Source organism: Mytilus californianus, unplaced genomic scaffold, assembly GCF_021869535.1.
Source record: "Mytilus californianus isolate M0D057914Y unplaced genomic scaffold, xbMytCali1.0.p SCAF_7, whole genome shotgun sequence".
Taxonomy (NCBI): domain Eukaryota; kingdom Metazoa; phylum Mollusca; class Bivalvia; order Mytilida; family Mytilidae; genus Mytilus; species Mytilus californianus.
In genome coordinates this window covers 87,694,948-87,717,375 of record NW_026262723.1, presented here as the reverse complement: position 1 = coordinate 87,717,375, position 22,428 = coordinate 87,694,948, and the positions used below count along the sequence as shown (strand labels likewise).

General features: G+C 31.8%; 1 protein-coding gene across 1 annotated transcript; it reads right to left on the bottom strand.

Annotated features, from left to right (window-relative positions):
• Nucleotides 1-23: 23 nt before the first annotated feature.
• On the bottom strand, nucleotides 24-21,092 carry LOC127707869 (GTP-binding protein 10-like). The gene is made up of 9 exons (XM_052212615.1): nucleotides 20,956-21,092; nucleotides 15,460-15,662; nucleotides 11,135-11,226; nucleotides 9,770-9,914; nucleotides 9,083-9,156; nucleotides 7,762-7,814; nucleotides 6,025-6,213; nucleotides 4,318-4,441; nucleotides 24-420 (listed from the first exon to the last, which is right to left on the bottom strand). Exons 1-9 carry the CDS (start codon nucleotides 21,037-21,039, stop codon nucleotides 188-190), a joined length of 1,197 nt encoding a protein of 398 aa, XP_052068575.1. The 5' UTR covers nucleotides 21,040-21,092; the 3' UTR covers nucleotides 24-187.
• Between the last annotated feature and the right edge of the window lie 1,336 nt (nucleotides 21,093-22,428).

Here is a 22,428-nt window from a genome sequence, read left to right as displayed (position 1 = left end):
GTATTCCTGATCAAGACGTATGATAAGATTTAAACTCAGGATTTCATGACAACAATGGTTCAATGTAAACAAGGATGTGTTAATAATCAAATTTGAATTGGACATTGATCACACTGATCAGTTATCAAAACTTTAAAAAGAAAATAATTCTAAGCACTATTTTAAAAATAAACAATTTCATTTGAATCTACACAAGTTTCCATTTACTATGTTCTTTAGATTTTTCAATTATATGTGCTGTCTCTTTCATTTGAAGCATTAACTCAGTATTTCTTTGATCAGCATAAACATCTAGTAATTGACGTAATTTTAATTTCATATTATCAGTTCCCTTTTGGTCTTTTGCAGATATCACAAATATTTCATCAAATTTAACAAGTCTTTGTGGTCTTAATTCCTCTGGAATCTCTGATAATGAATCTGAAAAAGCACAAAAACATTGTGGTGTATCAAAACTTTCTTACACCAAAACAAAATAAATATTATAGAAACATAACAGTTATTAGCCTGTAATTCAGTAGTTATTGTTGGTTGCTGTCTGTCATGTTTGTTTTTAGTTTATTGTTTTGTCATAATCAAAATGTTGGTTTTCTGGTTTGAATTGTTCCACATTTTGTCATGTTCAGGCCTTTTATATCAGACTATATGGTATGGGTTTTGCTCATTGCTGAAGGACGTAAAGTGACCTATAATTGTTTTAATCCACTTCATTTGGACTCTATAGGATAGTTGTCTCATTGGCAATCATATCACCTGCTTATTTTATATAATAGTTGTATTGGATAAAAAGGAAGAATATGTTAATAAATTGTTTATTATTTTCTCCTGCAGATTAGTGCTAGACCTGAATTATTTTACTTACTGAAACAAAAGTATGAAATATCAGATACTTTATTACAGTTGATGCATTACAGTAACTAAACCAATGACCAAGAACATAGAAAATTCGTTCTTCTAATAAAAAAGTCAAGAAAATTAATAGTAAAACAAGCATTCTGTGAGTATTGCATGGCAATACATAGTCCCCTACCGGTTACACATTCATTGTAATGGAACAAAATTCTAACTTGATCTATAACATGTCATGGTGTAAACTACATAAAAATATCAAGTCAAAATCTTCAAGCATGACGAAAAAAACTGTTGAAAACTGATTATTTAAGTGAATTTTCTATGTCCAAAGACCATAACTCTGCACAAAATTATCAGACTGGAACAAAATTCCAACTTGATCTGTAACTTGTCATGATAAAACTATATACTAATTATCAAATCAATATCTTAGAGAATGACAAACAAACTTACCACTAAATTCTTAAAACAATTTACCAAAGAAAAGGAAAAAATTCCAAAATGTCATTTTGTATTTTAAAAGTCTTTTAAGAAATGAGTTATTTTCCTTTGAACAGAAATCTACTAATTAAAAAGTATTTCATGAAAAATTTAATTCTAGGGAAAGGGCTTTAACTGAACAAAGAGAAAAGCTAAAATCGTAAAAATTGAACTTGACCTGTAACTTGTCATGATAAATCAATTAACCAAATATCAAATGAATATCTTTAAGCACGAAGAAAAAAAGTCTGGAAAACTGATTTGCCGGAATGACAGATGGACAGACAGACAGATGGACAGACAGACAGACGGACAGAGTGCAAACCTAAAGTCCCCTTCCACTTCGTCGGTTTGGGGACTCACAATGCTGGTGACAATACTGAGCAAAATCTATTTCTAAACAACAATAGTACATTTGAAATAGACTATTTGTTTAATTCTGTTATTAGAAATATACATGCAAAGACACAATGTTATATGTTCATTATACTGTAAATTCAGAAATTATTGCGAGGTTTTTGTTAATGAAAATAATGCAAATGGGTGAGTATCGCAATAATAAGAACTCGCATTCTGATACCTGGAACATATATCTGTATGCAGATTTTCCCAAAATCGCAATAATAAATCTCGCATTCTTGTCCATCCTTCCAAAATCGCAATAATAAATGAACGCAATAATTTCCGAATTTTCAGTATACAGAGATAATTGCAATAGAAGTTAGTGAAACTGAAATTTAAAATTTTCATCTTTGCTGCATATTCATAACAAAAAAAACTAGAGGCTCTCAAGAGCCTGTGTCGCTCACCTGTATTTACTGATGCTTTGGAAATCATGTAAAATAAGGTTAAAATCATAATTAATAGTGTTAGATATTAGATATTATAATGATATCTAAGATAATAACAAAAAACTGCAAAATTTTTGTAAAATTACTAACTCAGGGGCAGCAACCCAACAACGGGTTGTCGGATTCGTCTGAAAATTTCAGGGCAGATAAATCTAAATCTGATGAACATTTTTGCCACCTGTTTTGCTCTAAATGCTTTAGTTTCAGAGATATAAACCAAAAACTGCATTTTACCCCTATGTTCTATTTTTAACCAAGTCGGCCATGATGGTTGGAAGGCGGGGTCATCGGACAAATTTTTTAAACTAGATACCCTAATAATGATTACGGCCAAGTATGGTTAAATTTGTCTCATTAGTTTCAGAGAAGAAGATTTTTGTAAAAGATTACAAAAATTTACAAAAAATTGTTAAAAATTGATTATTAAGGGCAATAACTCCTAAAGGGGTCGACTGACAATTTTGGTCACATAACTTATTTGTAGATCTTACTTTGCTGAACATTATTGCTGTTTACAGTTTATCTCTATCTATAATAATATTCAAGATAATAACCAAAAACTGCAAAATTTCCTTAAAATTACCAATTCAGGGGCAGCAACCCAACAACAGGTTGTCAGATTTGTCTGAAAATTTCAGGGCAGATAGATCTTGACCTGATAATCAGTTTTCCCCATGTCAGATTTACTCTAAATGCTTTGGTTTCAGAGATATAAGCCAAAATCTACATTTTACCCCTATGTTCTATTTTTAACCATGGCGGCCATCTTGGTTGGTTGGCGGGGTCATTGGACATATTATTTAAACTAGATACCCTAATGATGATTGTGGCCAAGTTTGGTTAAATTTGGCCCAGTGGTTTCAGAGGAGAAGATTTTTGTAAAAAGCTAACGACGACGGAGACGCCGACGATGACGGACGACGGACGCCAAGTGATGAGATAGGCTCACTTGGCCCTTCGGGCCAGGTGAGCTAAAAATGGAAAAAAATCATGTACATACAAAATCTAAAGATCTTTCATTTCAAAATTTTAAAGAGTGTTCCACATAGTTCCTTAGATCATTACAATTTCCCAAAATATACCTATTTTTCACATCTTATGTTTTTGAGTACACCAGCCTGTTCTCGTCATGTGAACTTTTAATATAGAAATATTGTCTTTTTAAGAATGTAACAATTTAAAACTTATGTCTGTGCAGGTTAGAAAATTAAAGATAAATATTTTTATAAAGAAGGTTACCCTTTAAAAGATTTTTACTATTTTTTTATACAATTTTATTCGTCTCGATTTCTGTACATGTATTTGCAGTCTTCTCGATCTATTCACATTCAATGTTTACATTGGGATAAGGTCCATTTGAGTTTGGTTAGTAACTTAACTTCAAAAGTGTTAATCTTTGTTAAATATCAATTGATTCCATTGGAATTTATTCCCTGAACTCCTCTGATCTAGCTGCATATATATATATATATATATATATGGATAATTGGTGTGTCCCAGAGAGGTATACAGCCAGTAGAAAAATAAATTGAAGAAGGTACACCAATAATCTATTCGTATAGCAACATTTTAAACCAATTTTAAACAAAGCTCCTATAGCCTGCTATACTCGTCGTTTGCTATTTTAGGAGACTATGATAACAATATATGAAAATGTTGTTTTCATTTCAATTTAATTTTACCAGAACATTTTCTTGTAAATTTATAATTAATAGTGTCCTTACTACAACAAGACAAACATTGAAACAACCACCATTTCTGTGTTTACAGAGTTGATATTGTCACTAGACTTTCCACTGATTAACAAAGTTGAAAACATAATTTTTCCTGTATGATATTCAATAATGGATAAGCCACAACATCAATGGCTGTGTGAATAAACATGGACAACCAACAATTTATGATAAGCCAAGTTTGACTTTGTCCTTCTTACTTAGCTAAAAATCATGGTTGTTTTTTTTAAAGTCAGAATATAACATATGAATATCTACAGGTATCTTTTTAAATACTAATTAAGTGTGTGTATTATTTGTTCCTGTTGAATGTAATCAAGAACTCAGCAGTAAAAGAATTATCTTCTGTAAGAATAAAACAATTATTTGTAACAGAGACCATGCTGACAGTTTAAGCATACCAGGTAGATTTTTGATTTTCTGTAAAACTTCCTCAGCAGCTTTGCCTTCTGGATCACAGTCAATCTTGTTTAGAGCTAAAACAGCTGGTTTGTCCAACAACTCCTCTTTGTAAAGCTCTAACTCCTAAAAAATAAAACATATACCAGTATATTGGAAACCAGATATGAGGATTGAACATTTTAACAACACTCACTTGAAATATCTGAATATAACAAATATATCAACACAAATCCCATCTATAGCTGTTCTACATCTTGAGTTACTGGAATGTGTACAACAATGCACTAAAAGAGATAACAATTTATAGTAATATCAAATGATCTCTAACCTATGAAGTCTATCAAATTCAGACCTGTGATTCTTTTGACAAGACACAATATCTCCTAATTTCTAAGCCCTTTTCCACTCCTCCTGCTAATCTAATTTTTGAAATTTGTTAAACATGTTAACTCTGAAAAACTGTAAAATGCTATTTTTTGTTTAACTGTCCATAACTCAAAGAAAATTGGATGTCATCACAGGCCTCTACAATAACTTTTTTTCCAACTTGTCCAGTAGGACAAGTACAACCCAAAACTTACTTGTCCGAATGAAATTGTAACTTGTCGAAAACAAATCTTAATAATAACCTTTTTTGCCTTATAAGTTGATCCAATTAACAAAATGAATTAAAACAATAGAACAGAATTTGATTTATATCTTTTGAAATACTTTTCAAAAATATGAGTCGAGAACAACTGAATCTAGTCATGTCACAGGGCTTAGGTTCTAGTTTTCATCAATGCCAAAGTCTCATCAGACTCTGCACATGAGGCACCGTCTGATAGGCCTGTCAATGTACACTCATTGGATTTGTATCCTGGTTGTTTAAGTTGAAAAAAGATTATTCAAATGCAATCAATAAAAAAAAGAAGATGATGTATGATTGCCAATGAGACAGCTCTCTGCAAGAGACCAAATGACACAGAAATTAACATCTATAGGTCACCGTATTGCAAGTATTGTTTCTTTCTACATATGATCAAATATGATTTTGTGAATTTTATGGTAAATAATTTCTTCATTTTAATTTAAAAAATATTTTTGTTAAAAAAATTACCGGTATGGTATTTATTATAAAGCAACAGAATAAGGTAGGAAAACGAGGTACTGATTTGTCTTGGTCCCGAAATGTCTCCTGCGTTGCCAAACTGTCTATTAATCATGTCTATTAAATATGTCTCCTACGGTGCCAAACTGTCAATTAAACTTAGGAGCCGAATCATTTCTGAGCTGGTGAAGAACTGTCTTGTAAAGTTACCTTTTCTACAAAGCGCATCGCTGATTCGGATCAGTAAAACTGGTTTCCGAGAATAGTATGCCTTTTACCTATTAAAAAGTACCTGACAAAAAACCAGTTTAAAATTATCGGTTTGCAAGTAAACATGTCAAATTAATACTTGTTTTTATCTTCTTTTCTTGTTTTTTGTTTATAATTACTTTGTTCATCAAAGTTGGATTAAATTTATTTTCTGCAGAATAATTTTACTTGTCCCGTCGGACAAGCTTGATCTAGCTTTTACCTGTCCGACATTTTTTTCCTCTGGTACCGGACAATCGGACAAGCGTTATTGTCGAGGCCTGCATCATTTCCTATCATTGACCGAATGTCAGTGTAACTTGAACCATGCAATCTTGTAGTGACTTACAGTTATGAACAAATTTACCTTATTGAGTAATATGATTGTTTCAAATGCTGTTCTGTGGAGGGTAGTATGAGGTTTCAACTGGAATCCAAACAGATCTACCATAAATAATAATAACTTAGTTCTTTCTATATGACGTAAAAACTTATGTCCAAGTCCATAATTTACATGGGCTCCCTCAATAAGGCCAGGTAAATCTGCAACTGTTATCTAAAGAAAGAAAAACAAACTAATAACTAGAATGATTTTGTTCTTATTTAACCTAAATATCAATAATTTCATCAAAATAACCAGATTTTCTTTTATAATTCTGAGATTTCTACTCAACTTTTGGATCCAAAAATTTTAAAACTGCTCCAAAGCAAAGTAAGTTATGATACCATATATAAGGTTTAATGCCAGATCATATAAATTCAATGTATACACATATTTTTAATATGTACCACCTTTGATAAATATTTAGTATGACGATAAATTTTCACTTCTGTACAACAAGTTCATTAATTTTGTAGAAATGTTTACTTCCGTACTCCTAACAACAAAATTATTATATTTAAATTTACCTGTGTACATTGTTTTATTTAACACCTTTTTGTCCCAGGTAAGAGTTGTGTTATTCACTCTTCCTACATCTTTTTTATTACTACCTGTAACGTCTATGTTATATAGGCACCTACGTTTTAATATTGTATTTATGTTGTGTCATAGATACTTATTCGTTCAGTGTATGTTTACTTGTTTTTGTTTAAATGTCTTTTTGATCAAGTTAAGCCATTGCAATTGATATTTTATAGTGTGTCTTTTTATAATGTAATGTTACACTACTGTCTCAGGTTATGGTGAAGGCTGAAGGTTTGCAATTGCTATTCAGGTTAACACATAAATGCAAGGATATGAGTAGGATTTAATAACCAGTCATATAACAAAAGATTACTGTAAATTCAGAAATTATTGGGTGCATTTATTATTGCGATTGTTAAGAAAAGGACATAAATACGAGTTTAATTATAGCGATTTCAGGAAAATCTGCATACAGATATATGTATCAGATATCAAAATGTGAGTTCTTATTATTGCGATACTCACCCAGTTGCATTATTCGCATTAATAAAAACCTCGCAATAATTTCTGAATTTACAGTAACCACCTCGGTGGTCTTGTGGTAGAGTGTTTGCCTCTAGTGTGGGAGGTTGTGGGTTCAAACCCCGGCCAGGTCAAACCAAAGGCTTTAAAATATGTATTTGCTGCTTCTTCGCTAAGCATGCTGCATTAAGGAGCAAGAGCAAAGACTGGCCGGCTTGGAGTCAGAATAACATGTCCGGGTTAGGTAGTGTGTCTTCCTGCAGACTGTTACCTTGTGAACTAGCATGTTAAAAATCTGGCTCAGCATGTAGGTCTAGTACAAAGCAGGATTTATATTGATATTACATTAACATGTTCTCGTCCTGAATATGCATATTAATTTGACGCTGGACATTAAGCAGCCGTCCATTATCATTATCACAAAAGTAGATTTGTCGTAAAGGTCAATAAGACCGCATAAGACTACATACTCTTAAAAAAAACTATTTTGCAGTATAATTTAGGTCAGATCCCTGTAAAACACTTATACATCCCCATTAATTATATCCAGTTGACCCTAAAGTCTTATTTTCCAGAACAATCTAATTTATAAAACTGACTCAAGAGATAGCTGTAATTGGTATTGGAGAACACTGACATCTTTTAAATTATGTTTAAAAAGTTTTGAAACAATACCTGTCTATGATCATTATATACCATTGTACCAATCTGTGGTTTTAATGTTGTAACTGAAAAGAAAAATTCTTGTAAAATATATATATATACAAACTGTATGCTATAAATTTTTATTGCCAGACAAATAGATATCTCATTTACATAATTTTTGAGAAACTGCAAAATCTTTGATATGAACAAAAGGATATGTTGGATACACATGAATAAAACAGTGACACAATCTAACTGAAATAGAAATCTAAGAGGTTCTCAAAGTTTTTATCACTATACAAATGTCCACACCAAATAACAAGCTCTAATGCATTTTTTATGATACATGTTGTTATGGCGCACACTATTTCAGAATCATAGGTAAATTGACTTCTCTTTTTAATCTGACAGGGTAAAAGTGTGACTTTAAAGAGAAGTGCTTGTTCCCTCATGCCACTACAATGTTTGGTTTTTACCAAATTGCTATTTTGTCATTTTGACCCTACTTCTTAGATTTTTTTTTAAAGGACAAATCCAATGTTGTATAATATGCCTTTTATAGGTGCACATAATTATACTTTTTTCCACTAGTCAGGTAACTGTTCGTGTAAATATGTTGTACTGTAGAAAATTCAAAGAATAAACAAAAAAAGAAAAAGATATAACTATATATCAATTGAAATTCATAAAGGAAATATATCTTGTTTATAGATATTCATTGCTTTTCTTTGTAGAAAAAAATAAATTCAGTAAATCTAAGTAATTTAAATTGATGAATTGATTCAATGCATTTGCCTGACTTTTTTCAATAACATAGATGTCAACCCCTTTTTTTTGGGTGCAATCTGACAGTAAAAATAATTGAGATGTCAGTAATTTGTGAATTTTTTTCAGTAATCATATAATTATTCATAACATTTTAGGACAAGAGGCAAAATAATGAGTAAATGATTTCCTTTATTTTATAAAAACTAAATGCAAAGTTGATAATCATCAAGGAAAGAAAAGGAATAAGAATTTGTTTGTATGTTCACTTAAAATAATTTTGAATAATCAACATCAACTACTTGTGTGAGAAATCTTCAGTCCTAATTCAACTACACATCATTTGGACTGAATTCAATCCCTATTCGGAGGTAGATATCTTGTTCTGCATCAATTAGTGTAAGTATCTATGAAACTACACGCACATCATCAAGACTTCTTTGAAAACACAGTGTATATCAAGAATTTTAGTTTTTAGAAATGAAATTCTTACACTAAAAACAAAACTGAATATTTTACAGTGGTTTTGATGATACTTTTAATCTAAATGTGGAATCTTTGTAAGAGCTATTAACTATTTACTTACAGGGATAACTAGCTACTTTGGGATTAGCTCTTGAAATTGCCGACAAAAATGTTGATTTCCCAGCATTTGGAAAGCTGAAAAGATAAAAAAAAATCACTCATGTTATTTTATTCTGTGTACATGAATGAACAATATGTGGGCATAAGCAATGAGACAGCAATTAAACATGTCATGTTTGTATCATAAGTTTTAAAAGAATATTCAAGGTTTGTTTACTGGTAGTGGGTTCACGATAGCTCTTCCTAGAAGACTAATGGGTGCTACGCACATCAATTTTACTCTTTACTGCCTTTTGTTGCAGTCTAAATAGATTAAAAAAGGGCTTGGAAAAAAATGTCTGCCTAGCTCAATTATTTTGGGGGAAGCCAAGGTATTGAATCTACCAAATTAATCTTGACAACATTTGGACACTTGATTGGTTGAACTATAATAGTCTTAACCAAATTGTTTGGTTCGAACCTGAGAGCTTTTCAACATTGAATTATGACAGTGAAAAAAATTATTTAACTATGCCAGTTCAGGTACCTATAAATCTTTATCATGAAGTGACAACAAGCTCTCCCTCTAATTTTCAATGTCATTAATAAAGTTAAAGTTTGAAAGCTGTGTTATTAAAGGCTATGTATAACTAGTTGTATTGGAATGCAATGTTTAAATTCAATAAAAAAAAATTACAGTAACAATTACCCAACAAGTCCTATATCAGCTATAAGTTTCAGCACAAGTGTTACACTTTTACGCTCTCCTGATTTACCAAGAAAGTTGTTACCAGGGTGACCACCAATACCACCCTTAGCAACTACAAACTCCTGTCCTTCTTTATTCAAATCAGCTGGAAATAAAAAAAAAAATATAAATAATCAAAAAGAGAGACTTCACTTGTGGAAAACACAGAGAATGTATACTTCTCATTTTTAATTCTGGTTTATTTTTATGTTTCTGAGTTTAGTGTAGTGTCCAACTCTGGGTGCTGGATTTTTTGGCTGCGTATAAGACCTATTGGCAGCCTTGAGCGTTTTCTGACTTTTTGGTCGGGTTTTTGTCTCTTTGACATATTTCCTGTTTATTCTCTGACATGATTACAACAAAATTAAGCATGAGCGACCCAGAAAAAAAACTTCATATGAACTTAGACTAAGGTCATGAAACACCCTTTGGTTGTTTTAGTATATGTGCAAAGTATCACTTGGAACCTAAAATCAATCAAAAGATATGGCCAATATGTTATTTATACTGTATCAGTTGTTCTCACATTTCACCATTTCCTTTGACATTAAATTGACAAATGATATGAACCCATGAATAGACCATATATATGCATTGTACATAAGAAATTAAATTACATAATCTGAAATACATTAATAAACTTCAAAGAGAAATGTGATGATTGAAATAAATCAACAGAAAAGAAAAACAAATATTCCATCTTAAAATTGTTGGAAAATTGTTTTTTTTAAATACCTTTTACAAATGTTTTAGCTTGCTTTAGACTGGATAAGGTCCTAATCCTTTAAACAAAATTTCCTTCCATTTTTCAAAATTTTCACAAATTTCAATGTAATAATAATACTTAAAATTGTATTTACACAAATCAACTTACATGAACATTTATACAAATCAACTTACATGAACATTTATACAAATCAACTTACATGAACATTTATACAAATCAACTTACATGAACATTTATACAAATCAACTTACATGAACATTTATACAAATCAACTTACATGAACATTTATACAAATCAACTTACATGAACATTTATACAAATCAACTTTGTTCTTACACCTAAACAAAATCTTATGGTGATGAATAATTAATTTTGGAATTATTTACTGCTATAAGGTTAGTGAGATTGCTAATGATCAGAAAAACTTATATATTCTCTTGAAAAAATCTTTTTATGTCAAAAATGTGACACCTATTCTCTGGTTTTATACAACTACTCATTTCTATGTTCTGTTAAATGTTGAAGTGGTAAATTTTGTTTTTCTTATATTTCCCTGTGAACACTCTTAGCCTTATGAGCATATTCTAAAAGTTATTTACCTAGCTCTCTACCTTCATCGCTTCTAACTATTATCCCTGCAGGCACCTCTACAGTCAGATTTTCGCCATTGTCCCCTAACAAATGGCGTTTACTGAAAATAAAACTAGAGGCTCTCAAAAGCCTGTGTCGCTCACCTGTATCTACTTTGGTTTTGGAAATCATGTAAAATTAAAGAACCTTTGTGAGCACACCCCATGCCCCCACATTGTCACTGGACAAACAAAATCTCACCAGATTCATAAGTTCAAGGACTCATAACTCTACAAAAGTCAACTGATAAAAATTTTCTTGTGGATATGCACATTTACATATTATGTCCTCATTAACTACAAAGTTTCATGAAATTCTGTTGTGTGGTTTCAGAGGAGTTTGATGACAAACTGTTGCAGTAGTATATTGTGGCCAATAAGTTCAAAGGGGCATAACTCCTAGAAAAAAAATTGAATCATAATTTCCTATCGATATGCACATCTACATAGTATGTCATTATTATATACAAAGTTTCATGAAATGTTGTTGTGTGGTTTCAGAGGAGTTGCGATGACAAACTGTTGCAGTGGTATATTGAGGCCAATAAGTTCAAAGGGGCATAACTCCTAGAAAAAAAATTGAATCATAATTTCCTGTCGATATCCACATCTACATAGTATGTCCTTATTATATACAAAGTTTCATGAAATGTTGTTGTGTGGTTTCAGAGGAGTTGCGATGACAAACTGTTGCAGTATTATATTGAGGCCACAAAGTTCAAAGGGCATAACTCCTAGAAAAAAAATTGAATCATAATTTCCTGTCGATATGCACATCTACATAGTATGTCCTTATTATCTACAAAGTTTTATGAAATTCTGTAGTGTGGTTTCTGAGGAGTTGCGATGACAAACTGTTGCAATAGTATATTGAGGCCAATAAGTTCAAAGGGGCATAACTCCTAGAAAATAAATTGAAAAATAATTTCCTGTCGATATGCACATCTACATAGTATGCCCTTATAATTTACAAAGTTTAATGAAATTCTGTTGTGGTTTCAGAGGAGTTCCTATGACAAGAACAGGACTGACTGACAGACAGACAGACAGACAGACAGACAGACAGACAGACGGGTCAAAAACATAATACCCTTCGCAACTTTTTTTCTATGGGGTATAATAAGGTTAAAATTATAATAGATAGTATTAGATACCCTAATAATGATTGAGGCTAAGTTTGGTTTAATTCAGCCAAGTAGTTTTAAGCAGGTCATCCCATTGTAGTCTTACAATAGTTACTGAAGACCCCTTATCATTATTTAAATTAGTTTTCAAGTTGTGACCATTTGAAATTGTTTTTTTACAATTTTCCCATAGACTTCTATAGAAAACCCCTATGTTCTATTTTTAGCTATGGCGGCCATGTTGGTTGGATGACAGGGTCATCGGATACATTTTTCAATCAAGATACCCTATTGAAAATTGTGGCTTAGTTTAATTCTATTTGGCCCAGTAGATTAAGTGGAGAAGATTTTTGTAAAAGATTACAAAAATTTACGAAAAATTGTGAAAAATTGACTTTAAACGGCAATAACTCCTGAAGGGGTAAATTGACAATCTAGATCATGCTGACTTATTTGTAGAGCTTACTTTGCTGAGCATTTTTGCTGTTTACAGTTTATCTCTATCTATTATAATATTCAAGATAACCAAAAACTTTCCTTAAAATTACCAATTCAGACAGGGGCAGCGGGTTGCTGCCCCTGTCTGAATTGGTAATTTTAAGGAAAGTTTTTGGTTATCTTGAATATTATAATTTGCAGACGGGTTGTCTGATGCGTCTAAATATTTAGAGCCAGATAGATCTTGACCTAATAAACATTTTTTACCCCATGTCAGATTCGCTCTAAAAGCTTTAGTTTCAGAGATATAAGCCAAATCTGCATTTTACCACCATGTTCTATTTTTAACCATGGTGGCCATCTTGTTTGATAGGCAGGGTCATCGGATACAATTTTTAAACTAGATACCCTAAGGATGATTTAGGCCAAGTTTGGTTTTATTTGGCATAGTAGTTTCAGAAGAGAAGATTTTTGTAAAAGTTAACGGACGACGACAACGGACGGCAAGTGATGAGAAAAGCTCACTTGGCCCTTTTGGGCCAGGTAAGCTAAATATGCATAAAAACATGTTAAAAGCACTTTGTATGAAATTTTGTAATATAATTATGTTTGGAATATGAATAAAGGTGTGGGTGTATGTATATGAGACAGCAAGCCAACAACAACAAAAAACATCTGGAAGTCAACAAATGATCTTCGACAACTGTCTTTTTATTATGTCAAGCTTTATAATCCAATGAATGGAATAACAAGGGTACATACATGTAGAAGAGTGTACTGTGCACAATGAATTGGTTCATAAAATAATATCAAACTTCAAACAGAATCTCAACTTTATAGTATTATTTGTTTTCAGCATTGAACCCCTTAATACAGGTATGACAGGTTTGAAATGTATAGGGTTGAATCTGGACTTTTAAAAAATGTTGCCAATTTCTAAATCAAAAACCACAGAATTGGTGATTTATTCCTTATATTCAGGCTGCTAGTGTTATTCATCCTGTGCATTTATCATTACTTTCTTGTTGTACCAAAACCAACATTGACTAATTACATTTTATTAAAGTCTTCAATGAGTTGAATTATAAAAAAAATATATCCTTTAATATTTATATCATCTACAAAGTACCTTATTTCCTAAGGGATCCCCTTCATGTTTTCATGGAGGTTTACTATCAACAAATGCTTTGATGAGTTAATTTATAGGAAAAATAGAAAATTGGGGAAGCTGATTGTTACAAATATATTAATTAACTGTATCTAGAATCTTCTCTGACAGAAATTTATCTTCGAAATTAAGAACTGACAGCATAGGAGAATGGATTTGGGATTCAGTTTTTACAGTATCATATCTTTTACCTATTGCGAAGTATGTTGCTGTTTTTACCAATCTTTAGATTTATATGCGGTATTTTATAGATTGTTGTTTGTCTGTTCTAAATTTGTTCATTTTTTGCCATGGTAATGTCAATTTTTCTTTGTGATTTTTTTATTGTCCCTCTAGTAACTACCATGTCTACTACCTCTTTTTTTACAGAAATTATAGTCAAATTTTAATTTCCTTTGGCACCATCTTACGTTGTTTATATATCAACTCATTTGCTATGCCTGTGTCTGTTGTGACATTTTGGATTTCAATGAACGTAATCTTTGTATTACTGGTAAATTATTTAGCCAGGGATTTTGTTACCACAGATTACTTAAAACCTTTACTCAATTCTTTCATAGATACAACGATTTGGTTTGGAAGTTTGGTTGAACCTGTAGAAAACTTATTTCAAACGGGATAGCACATCCCAATTTTTACTGAGATGTTGTTTACCGAACCTTGAAATTTAAATACAATCCGGGTAAGCGTATCGATCCTTTAAAAAACTTATTCTAAAAGGTTACCAATTCAGCACTTTTATTAGATCTTTAATTATTGTTTTTATTGGTATCAATAAATATTTTGTTATCAGTAAATTTAAATCAAACTAAATATTATTTTTATATACATATGCACACTCATGTCTCTATAATCTGTAGATACCTGTATCTTGGCATTGCACAAGGTCATGTTTTTCTCTGACTATTATTGACATCTTTACACTAAATCCATTGGATATTGGATGTGTACTGATTGAATTTTAGCCTTAGATGCATGATTTTTTTATTAGTTATTATTGGCTATGAACTGTCAGTAGCTGCGAGTACTCTCAGATCTGTACTTAGTGTCTTTTTTGTTGTGGGGATGTATATAAGTACCCTGCCACGTCCACTCTGTGTTTTTGTTAGATGTATTTCTGCTTTTTATCAATCTGATGAGTTGAGCCCTTTTCCACTGATCTTTATAGTTTGTTCTTTTGTACTGTTACATCACTGTCCTAGGTTAAGGGGAGGGTTGGCGCCGTCAAACTAGTTCCCGCCACATTCTGAATGTGCCTGTCCCAAGTCAGGAGCCTGTAATTAAGTGGTTGTTGTTTGTTGCTGTATATCATATTTGTTTTTCGTTCATTATTTTGTACATATATTGAATTGCTTTACATTTGTCATTTTGGGGCCTTTTAGAGCTGACTATGCAGTATGGGTTTTGGTCATTGTTGAAGGCCATACGGTGACCTAATGCATTAATTTCTATGTCATTTGGTCTCTTGTGGAGATTTGTCTCATTGACAATCATACCACATCTTCTAATTTCTTTATTTGTTCTACTCTGACATGTCATGTTTTATGGCTGTTATAACACTTTACCCGCTGTTTTTACCAGTCTGTGCTATAAACCTCTTCTCAGGATATTTTTCTTTGACTTTTGCCAGATGTGAACTGCCACCTACACAGCGCAGTGTAACATCACCTCCTTTCCCACCTACACCACCATATTTGGGGTATCCTTGACCTCCAGAGCCACCTTTTACATAAATTCTCAATGTATCAAAAAATCTTTTCTTGAATTCCTACAAAAAAAACATTGTTTTAAAGATTTAAGATATGAATGAAACATTTTACTACTAATTAAACTAAAGATCGTCTTAAGTCACTCACCTGACAAAATTATTTCATTATAGCGATTAGTTTTTTTTTTTCTTGAACTAAACGATTTTTTTCAAAAACAAAGCTTTTTTGAGTGTGCTCAAATCAAATCGAGGTAAATAAATTAGTTCTTCAGTGTCAGCTGGTTCAAATTAATTATTTATGTAATAAAATAAACTGTTATCACAGAGATATGTCTCGCCTTTTTGTAATTTTGATAATGCAAATGTTGAAATTAAAATAGCAATACTTTAACATGCAAGTTATGCAAATATTCAAAGTCGATGAACCATGACTGAAGGTACATGGTTTAGTAATCTCCATGAAATGAGATGTGCCAATGCTAATACAACTGCATACCAAATACCATTGACTTATTATAAGTCGTTCCCTTTAAACAAACCTAAACACAAACATTAACTTGTAAACTATGTAAAAGTTTCAAAGTCAATGAATCATGATTAGGGGTGGAGCTATATAATCTCCATGGAAACGATACTTGCAAATGCCAATAAATTTGCATACCAAATATCATTGACTTAACATTAGCAGTTCATCTTAAACTGATCTAATCACAAACTAATACATGTAAACTAAGCAAAAGTTTCAAGGTAAATAGACCATGACTGAGGGGGTGGGGCCAAATATTCTCCATGGAAATGAGATGTGCTAATGCTTATACAACTGAACACCAATTAAACATTGGCCTACCACTAATGGTTCCCCTTGAACTGACCTAATCACAAACAAATACATGTTAACTTAGCAAAATTTTCAAAGTCTATAGACCATGACTAAGGGGGCAGAGCCAAATAATCTCCATGGAAATGAGATATACCAATGCATATACAACTGCATACCAAATATCATTGACCTACCACTAGTGGTTCCCCATAAATTGACCTAATCACAAACTAATACATGTAAACTATGAAAAGTTTCAAAGTCAATAGACCTTGACTGAGGGGGCGGGGCCAAATAATCTGCATGGTAATGAGATGTGCCAATGCTAATACAACTGCATACCAAATATCATTGACCTACCACTAGTGGTTCTCCATGAACTAGACCTAATCACAAACTAATACATTGTTGACACCGCCGTCGCCGGAAACAGCATACCTATGTCTCGCTTTTTGACTCCGTCAAGGCGAGACAAAAATCATTTTTTTGTACTTCCACAAGGGGTAGAGCAATGGACACAGGGTTATGTTCTCGTACATGTATCTACCAGTCTTTAACATGGTAACAAAACACTTCGACACCAAGAATTTTTCCCTGTTCAGTATCAGGATATTTGTGACCAAGACAATTTGGCACCCTTTTTTTTAAATACCATGCAGAGCTCCAGATTAGCTGCGTATTTGCGTGATCACGCAATACAAATAATTAAAAACCCCATGCAGTTGCCCATTGCAGGGTTCAAAAACCCAATTCATTCAAAGGAAAACCCAATTATATGCCAAAACCATGAGTTCTTAACGCTTTTATTCGCTATTGTTTGTGTTATTTACCCTTATCTGTTTACAGTCGTCGTGTAAATCTATTTTTATAATATTTATAATTGGAAATGTCCTTTAGTTATAAAAATATAGCCCTGCATCAAGTAGCCGAAATGGGTCCCTGTTGGAATTTTCCATTGCTCAAAAGGTACACGTGTTTATGAAAACATTTCGATCTTCTCGGCATTTATCCAATTAGTGTTTGTCTTGTTGTCATATTTTTTTCGAATTGCTCGGGATTTATCATAACATACAATGAATTAAAACGAAAGTAAATATCCGATAAAAATATTGAAAAGAAGCATGTTTTCAGCTTCTTTTTGATACTTTAGGGAAAGTTATTATGATGATAACAAGACCCGTTTGCGTACCTTAACGAGAACATTGCTAGAACGATAAACACGGGGTTTTGTCAAGAACGAAATCAGTTGGAAAAAGTGAAAGGCCAAATCAATTATGACATGATATATGTAGTTGGAAAGCATCAGAAACCAAAAGTTCTAATCAGCTGGGACAACTTAACCCAGATTTATGTAAATTAAATTAATCAAAAACATTCAAGTATAATTTAAGTGTATATATTATTTTTTTCATTGTAGTTGATGAGTGAATACACATATCCGTTTTTTACATCAATATTGCATCTTGACACTTTCTTTGTTTTGGTCTTATTGTTCTGTATGCTTATGATAGTTGTCTTATTGGCAAGTGCAGTTTAACATTGTCATTTATTTATTTGATGTTGCAGAATTATTTGTAAATTAAACTCTATGAATTTAAGTTGAATGTGGTCTCCGTCATTAAACCTATAAACCTGGTGAAGGTTTTGGGGTATATCTTAAATCTGTGAACTACTTATTATTTTTATTAAAAAGTAGATCTGGCAAATAGGTGAAAGGACTGGCAAAACTTTCTTACAGCATCTAAATTTCACATATATTACATAAAAATCTAAACACTTAGCCACGCCTACCCCAACTAAACTGTAGGGTGATCATATGGGATCTAGAAAGGTAATTAGTAACTGTCCAACTAGTGACACCAGCTGCAGTTTATATAAGTTGTGAGAAAATACAAAACTGGCAGAATGTTTAAAATCGGACACAAATTAAACGTACAATTGCTCGTCAGTGAATAAACCAAATAAAACAGCTAGCATATATACAAAGAAAGAAACACATTTAAGATGGAAAAACATCTGCATGGGGTTGATATAATGTGATTATAACATGCCTAAACATTCAATATTGTGTTGATGAAAAAACCCAATACATTAAGGAGCTTGGTGGTGAAAAACCCAATTTGATATTTGCTTGAGGGGTGAATTGGAATTGATAATGCAATTTAAAAACTTTATCACCCAATTACATAAAAAAATGGTGGGTAAAAACCCCAATTTGTGAATTCTTATCTGGAGCTCTGACCATGTTTACAGTTTCTTTTAATTCATGTTGTCTATGATGAAAAAAGGAAACAATATTTGCAGTAAAATATCCTACACCAAACTTGATTATGTTGGAAGATATATATTCACATGTTATTATGAAAACATAGTTGATTGTACAGTTGTGCATTTATTAATATTCTAAGTACAAATGCTGTCAAAATAAGTTTTTTTCACAATGAAGATCTAAGTGCACTGCTAGTGTTTGAAGTAAACTGGACACCTATTGTGTTCACTTATCACTACACAAACAACAGGTATGGCCTAAATCTTGCAGTCAGCTTTCGGCTGCATGTCAGACTTAATCATTTCAGCGAGACTAGTGCATCATTGGTTTGTTTATTATGTATTATATAAACAGGAACTCAAACCAAAAAATAGCCAATTCCTATCCCTATTGATTTCTCAGGGAAATGAAAGATACCAGTCAGGGGACTTACTTATATGAGTGATTTTCTAAATCACTGATTCAAGTATTATTATGTCCATAAAGGTTGGAAGTAAGAGTCGTCTTTCTTTAATAATCACCTATTTAAGTAGTACAAATTAATCACTAGACTAAGTGATTTAGTTTTATTGTAGCTTTAAATATAGAATACTAATGATCCAGGGACTAATTATGTTGCTAAAATTATCAGAACCAACATCTGTGTTGATAGGATGACCGGGTCATCTCAGGTGATAACCTTGTACTAAATCTAGGATAATGACATCAAAATCACTTGTTTAAGTATCATTATTTTAATAACCCCTACTGATTTCAACACCCCTGAACAGTGAAATTTTGATCGCCAACAGTAGAATTTTATTACATAATCTATAAGATGAAACCTTGAATTTTATAGGAAAAATACTCCCACTACTGGGAAAAATCTGTTAAGAAAGTATCAGTTCATTATGTAAAGCCATTTTTATAGCATTTTTTTCAACTAAAATAGAATTTGCAGCTAAATGATTGCATCAAAGGCATAAACCTTGCTGCTTAAAAGAAGCAAAAAGTTCATTTTTTTCAATTTTACTAATGATAGGATATTATCTAAACCTATGTGTATAAAATTTTTGTAAAACTACAAAATCAAAATTTGTGACAAAATTTCGAATTTGCTACTTAAATAAGTGATTTAAAAATTTAAAAAGATTTCAAGTCCCCTGACTGGATACTGACTCAGTTTGTCAAGAATGTGATAACACTCTTATAGTCATTTATCTGCATTGCCGCCATTGTTTTTCAAATTTTATCACATAACCCTTGTTAATTGTGGATCGTTTTAATCCAATTATAATCTGTCTCCGCTATATAAATGAAATTAAATGTTCAAAAGATCTTAAACAAATCATTAAGTATTTGATAGAACAACTTATAAATACACTAATCGTAGCCACATGTACCAGGATTCAAATTTTATACACCAGAAAAATTTCAATATTAGTTTTGTATACAAAAGATTTATTAGCCATATCATGCTCTAATAAAAAAAGTTTAAAAGGCCAAAAAACAAATGTACTTCTCTTTTTTACGCTTAGAATTTTCAGTCAGATACAAAATGTAAGTCAGAGACATATATATCTGGATAAGTTTTATTTTTGTTTTCACCTACCTATAAAATAAAATGCAATGTGCATATTTTGAATCTTATACATACACCAGGGAAGAGTATACTATATATATCCGTTATATATTATGTCACAACATAGACAAATATATATTGTTTGAATACACACGGATCATATGTTAAAAAGTTAATTAATACATGTACCACAAAGATATATAAATAGCTTGCAGTATGGAGTTAATTAAGAAATACTCAATTATTTTGTGACATTACAATATCAGCATTTGAAGTCGAGTTGTCAAGAGTTCTTGTCAATATAATTGGTCAATTTTGTAGTGAATAGTTGAATTTGTAAGACTTATCCAATTAATACCAAAGTGACAATGGCTCCAACCCATTTCTTAGGAGCCTTACATTAGATGGAATGGCAGACAAGTTTAGTGTTTGCAGATGTTGTTTGATATATAAGACAAATTTGTCTTGGTGTGCGCAAGTGTTTAAAATTCTTATACCTCATATCACCTTTCATAATCATTGTTATTAACTTTCTCTTGTTATGCATTACGTTTTATTTACATTATTTGTCATGTTGTACACTTGGATTATGCAATGTCATATTTATCATATGTGCTTTATCCAATAAAATAAAATATTTGATTTGATTTATTCATCATAAAAGGAAATGCTATGGGAAAACAATATGTATGCAGTTGTTTACTTTACTGTCTTTCTTTGTAATGTTTTGCTTTACTGCTCTGGTACAATAACTACGACAAAATGCTATCCTTAATGTAATGAACATCTTCAACTGTAAATTTCTCGTGTTAGGAAAGGGGACAGCATTAGGTGTGGGAAGGAAGCGATGATTTGAATGTTTGTTCTGTATAAGCCTCCTTTCTGGAGGAGCACCACAATAATATATTATGTAATTATGTAATCGGTATACCTTTATCCGAACAGATTAATGTCAGCTTTTGTCTACCTAAACTTGGCAGTAACTGCCAGAAAGTTAACCTTCGCTAAAACATCAATGAGCACAAAAGCTCACCTGATTCGCTCATCCAGTCAAAATCTCAACCTCCCCTTTTTTGTATCTGACCAGACTCCATCGGCGTGCAATGTGTCATTGCTTAATACGCACAATTTCTCAAAACAATATATTATCATGTACCCAGAGTTTCCCTTTTCTATCTAATTACAGTAAATTTATGTACTAACTGATAGTTAATTGATAAACAGGAGTGGTTCTTTGCAAGCATGCATGGAATCAGATGAATTATAATCAAGTCGAAAATAAATTATCTATTAAACAAAATAATACTTTAGCCAAAAAAAAGTTAAATCAACTCTTCCATCTTACTGGTTCCAATGTAAACCTGCTGTCGAAATATGAAAACGACCCGGCAAATATTAAATATCACTTCATGACGTTTTTTACCACATAAAACAAAGTAGACGTTGCCCAACCTCGATCCCAGTTGAGTTTTAGCAAAGACATCATAGACTACTTCTTCTTCTTCTTTATTCTTCCCGCCACTATCTGGAATACAACTACATGTTTGTAGTGTAATACGGGTAAGCAACTTTGCTGTAAGCAACTGTATTTTTCTATAATAGCTATACTCCTTTTAAAAAAGCTCTGCATTCGGCAATATTTACATATTGTATTTTTTAAGAGCATGCAAATACGTTTCCGTTAAAGAGTAATATGTTGCAGTTGTATCACATAAAATACAAATGTTTAATGAATTCTCCCTTTAAAATAAGGATTAATCTAATATTTGTGCATTTCATTCCAACTATCATAATACTATATATCTAAAATTATTTATTACTTTACTATAAATCCTATTAAAAGTCTTACTATAAACTATTTCGATTTGTTGAAAAATATTATAGGAAAGTTTTGTTTCCTGGTTAAGGGTAATGGGATAAAGGTAAATTACCGGGTTAAGGGTAATGGGATAAAGGTAAATTACCGGGTTAAGGGTAATGGGATAAAGGTAAATTACCGGGTTAAGGGTAATGGGATAAAGGTAAATTACCGGGTTAAGGATAATGGGATAAAGGTAAATTACCGGGTTAAGGGTAATGGGATAAAGGTAAATTACCGGGTTAAGGGTAATGGGATATAGGTAAATTACCGGGTTAAGGGTAATGGGATTAAGGTAAATTACCGGGTTAAGGTAAA